Source organism: Gavialis gangeticus, unplaced genomic scaffold, assembly GCF_001723915.1.
Source record: "Gavialis gangeticus isolate Ggan-Ray unplaced genomic scaffold, GavGan_comp1, whole genome shotgun sequence".
Lineage (NCBI taxonomy): Eukaryota > Metazoa > Chordata > Crocodylia > Gavialidae > Gavialis > Gavialis gangeticus.
The window spans coordinates 1,347,932-1,351,637 of NW_017729024.1; the positions used below are offsets into that span (position 1 = coordinate 1,347,932).

General features: G+C 50.4%; 1 protein-coding gene across 1 annotated transcript in view; it reads left to right on the top strand.

Moving 5' to 3' along the window:
• Positions 1 to 601: 601 nt before the first annotated feature.
• The window catches only part of CEP120 (centrosomal protein 120), an 88,653-nt gene continuing 85,548 nt past the window's right edge, over positions 602 to 3,706 (top strand). The window contains exon 1 of the mRNA XM_019516815.1: positions 602 to 791. Coding sequence (XP_019372360.1) covers positions 743 to 791 — 49 coding nt within the window. The 5' untranslated portion in view covers positions 602 to 742. The remainder of the gene's footprint in view (positions 792 to 3,706) is intronic.

Here is a 3,706-nt window from a genome sequence, read left to right on the forward strand (position 1 = left end):
TATCTGTATACGTAACGGTGCATTTCTTGGTCTAATTGCACACTTTAAAAAGTATGTCAGAAATCAACACATGAATTAAAAAAACAACTCTAGAACGTAAAACTGTAGCAAATTAAAGCAAAATAAAATCAATTCCCATTTTAGTCAGTGGCAGAAACTTTCCAGTGCTTGAACAATCATCTGCCTTCGTTTTGCACTCACCCGGCCCTTCGTATATCCGCAGTACTAAAAGGAAGAAAACGGCTGATCACTGGTGGTATTTAAATTGGGAAACCCATGATATTTGGGTTTTGTTTCCGGGAGGGGGGGAAATACTAGAATAAATGAGGCTCGAGTGGGGTACTCTATACACATTACATACTACTTCACGTAGCAGGTGTGGAGTACTATTTATGTTTTAAAAATCATAATACTTCATTGTACTCAAGAGGGGGCTGTTCCCCCGCACTGCCACGCAGCGCCCCCGCCGGCCCACACGTGGGCGCTCTTGCAGCTACACCCCCGCCACGCCTGCAGGGGGTGCTACCTCCCCAGGTCCCCCCGTCTGTTGGATACGGACGGAGCCGACCCGGAAGTGGCGCTCTTGCCGTCGCGGCCAGTCGTCTCCGCGTTCCTTTGTCCGCCGGGCGCGCCGGTTGCTAGGCGGAGCGCGGCGGCGGTTGGGTTTCAAACGCTGGAGGCGGTAACGGGCGCGGGCCGCCGGCCCCGGGGCTGCGGGGGAGGCAGGCAGCCGCGAGCCGCCATGGGGCTCCGCTCCGACCAGCTCCTCGTCGTCGTCTCCATCCTGGAAGGTAACGCGCCGGATCCTCCCCGCTTGAAACCGGGATTTTGGTCATTGTCTGATTTCTCTGGGAAGGAGCCGCTCTCTGTTCGCAAGGAAAGGGCTGGGAATATTTTTTTAAAAATGCGTTGAGTTTGGTCACGACTGAGGGAAGCTTCTCTCTCAACCCTGTGTTTCAGTGGCAGAGTTATCTTGCAATTAAATACAGTTAAAAGGGGGAGCTGGAAAGAGGGAGAGTATAAATAAATATTTTTCTCTGTATTAGCAAGCATGAAAAGCAAAGTTCAGTGCACTGACAAGGAAAAAGCACTCTTACAACAAAGACAACAGGGGTTTCATAGTAGCTAGGGACAGGAGGGACCTGAACAGATGATTTAGCCTGACCCCCTGCCACAGGCAGGAATGAATGCTGGGTTCACAAGACCCCAGACAGATGATCATCCAACTTCCTCTTGAATTTGCCCAAGGTAGGGGCAAGGACCACCTCCCTGGGAAGTTGGTTCCAAATTTTGGCCGCCCTAACTGTAAAACATTGCCTTCTGATCTCTAACCTAAACATATTCTCTATCAGCTTATTACCATTGTTCCTTGTCACCCCAAGTGGTGCTGGGGAGAAAAGGGCACTACCTATTTGCTGCTGATCTCCCCTGATGAGTTTGTAGGCAGCCACCAGGTCCCCCCTCAGCCTCCTCTTGCTAAGACTGAACAGGTTCAGGTCCCTCAGTCTCTCCTCATAGGGCCTGTCGTGCTGCCCTCTCACCAAGCAGGTGGCCCTCCTTTGAACTCTCCAGGCTGGCCACATCCCTTTTGAAGTGCAGTGCCCAGTACTGGATGCAGTACTCCAACTGTGGCCTGACCAGTGTTGCATAGAGGGGGAGAATCACCTCTCTGGACCGGCTTGAAATGCACCTTTGGATGCATGACAAGGTATGGCTGGCCTTGCTGGCTGAGGTCTGGCATTGGCAGCTCATGTTCATCTTGGAGTCAATAATGACTTCAAGATCCCTTTCCTCTTCTGTGTTTTCAGGAAGGGAACTCCCTAGCCTGTATGTATGCTGTGGATTCCTTCTCCCAAGGTGCAGCACCCTGCATTTGTCTACATTGAACCCCATCCTATTCTCATCTGCCCACTTTTGTAGTCTGTCAAAATCTGTTTGCAGCCTCGCTGTCCGTTCAAGTGTGTCCACATCGCCCCACATCTTAGTGGACAGCATGCTTTTCACCCCCTCGGGTCTTTGGGCAGATGTGATATCTTTTATTAGAACAACTAAATAGTTGGGGAAATTGTTCTTTGCTACCTTTCAGTGCAAATGCCCTTCCTCAGGCAGAGGGAGAATCTGCTGTTGTTTTGTGTTTATCAGTTGAAAGCTATTACCATGTTGTGGAATCCTGGCCCTATACGTATAGGCAGAGGGAGAAAATATTATTTGGGGGAGTGGAATGCATGTGCACATGCACACATCCCACCCTTGCAGGTAAGTCTGTCCTGGGGAAGGGGGCAGATTGAGGCCTCCGTGGTGAGGGAGGGTGTGGGGCTGGTGCTGGGGTGAATGGGGCCCGGGGCGGGTTGTGGGAGGCTCAGAGCCCAGGAGACTCATTGGGGGGGGCGGGGTCTCCTGCTGCTGTGTGCACCCTGGAACATGCCACCCCTTGCCTTCCCTCGGATGCACGCAGTGGCTGTAGCCCCCGCCCACCTGGACAAGCTGCCTGGGCTCTGAGCATCCCATGACTCAGCCCGAGGCCCTGTTCACCTCAGCCTCTGTTCCTGCCTCTGCCAACTTCCTCCTGCATTGTGGGGGCCTCGATCTGGCCCCCCTCACGCCCCTTCACAGAGTACATGGACACTTGCCTGTCTGCCATGCTGGGCAGTAATCCACGCACCAGGGCTGCAATGTTGGCTGGCTGTGATCCCAGCTGTGCCTGAGTGTACATGCCCATATTCCCCCCCTCACTTCCCTCACTTGCACCTGCTGCAGCCCGGGGTCTGCAGCCCTAACTGTTGCCCTGTGTTTGTGGGGGCTAAGCCTTGTTAGCCCCAGCCTTCTGTCACCTATGCCTATACGTACATTTTATATTAACTACCACAGTGCATATAAATATAAGAACGCTAAGGCTAAATACATTGTGATGCTACTTGTTGTTGCTAATTGTTCTTTGCAAGCTTTTGGGCACAGATACCCGTCTTCAGGCAGAGGGAGAGTCTGCTGGTGTTTGTGCAGTCTCGACTGGAAGCCAAGGTGCAAAATTCAGGTCTGTAAAAATGCAAATGCAAGGCAGTGAGGATCAGAGGCCATGGGAGACAGGCACGTGGGAGAGGGAAGAAGGGGATGCAGACCTGGTGAGAGAATGTAGCTGGTAATATGCAGACAGGTTACATGGGTTTATCAAATATCAGGCAGGTTATGATGCACCATAAATCCAGTATCTATATTTAGTCCATGATTGTTTGTATCTAGTAGATTAATCACATTTACCTGAAGAATTTTGTCTGCTTGTGTCCTTAGACCAACATGGCTACAACCAACACTTCCTTCAGCCTCATGCCTTGTGAAAGAACTATAGAGAGTATAGCTAGAATGTTTATTTTCACTGGCATGCCGAAAATGTATCAAAGACAAAAATACCCAATTACCTGTGGGTGCACTCCTCTCACAAGACAAACACTCTCCGATCTCTCAATTCTAACCCTCAAAAGGAATGTACAAAACAGTTTTCGTAGATGAGCCTATGAACTTCCCTTCATAAATCTAGTTGATACAAAAACTCATGGACTAAATATAGATGTTGAATTTATAGCACATTATAACCTGCCTGCCATCTAGTAACCCCAGGTAACTTGTCTGTGTTTTACCAGCTACGTTCTCTCACCAGGTCAGCATTCCCTCTTTCCCCCCTCACCCACCTGTCTCTTATCTATTGTCTTCC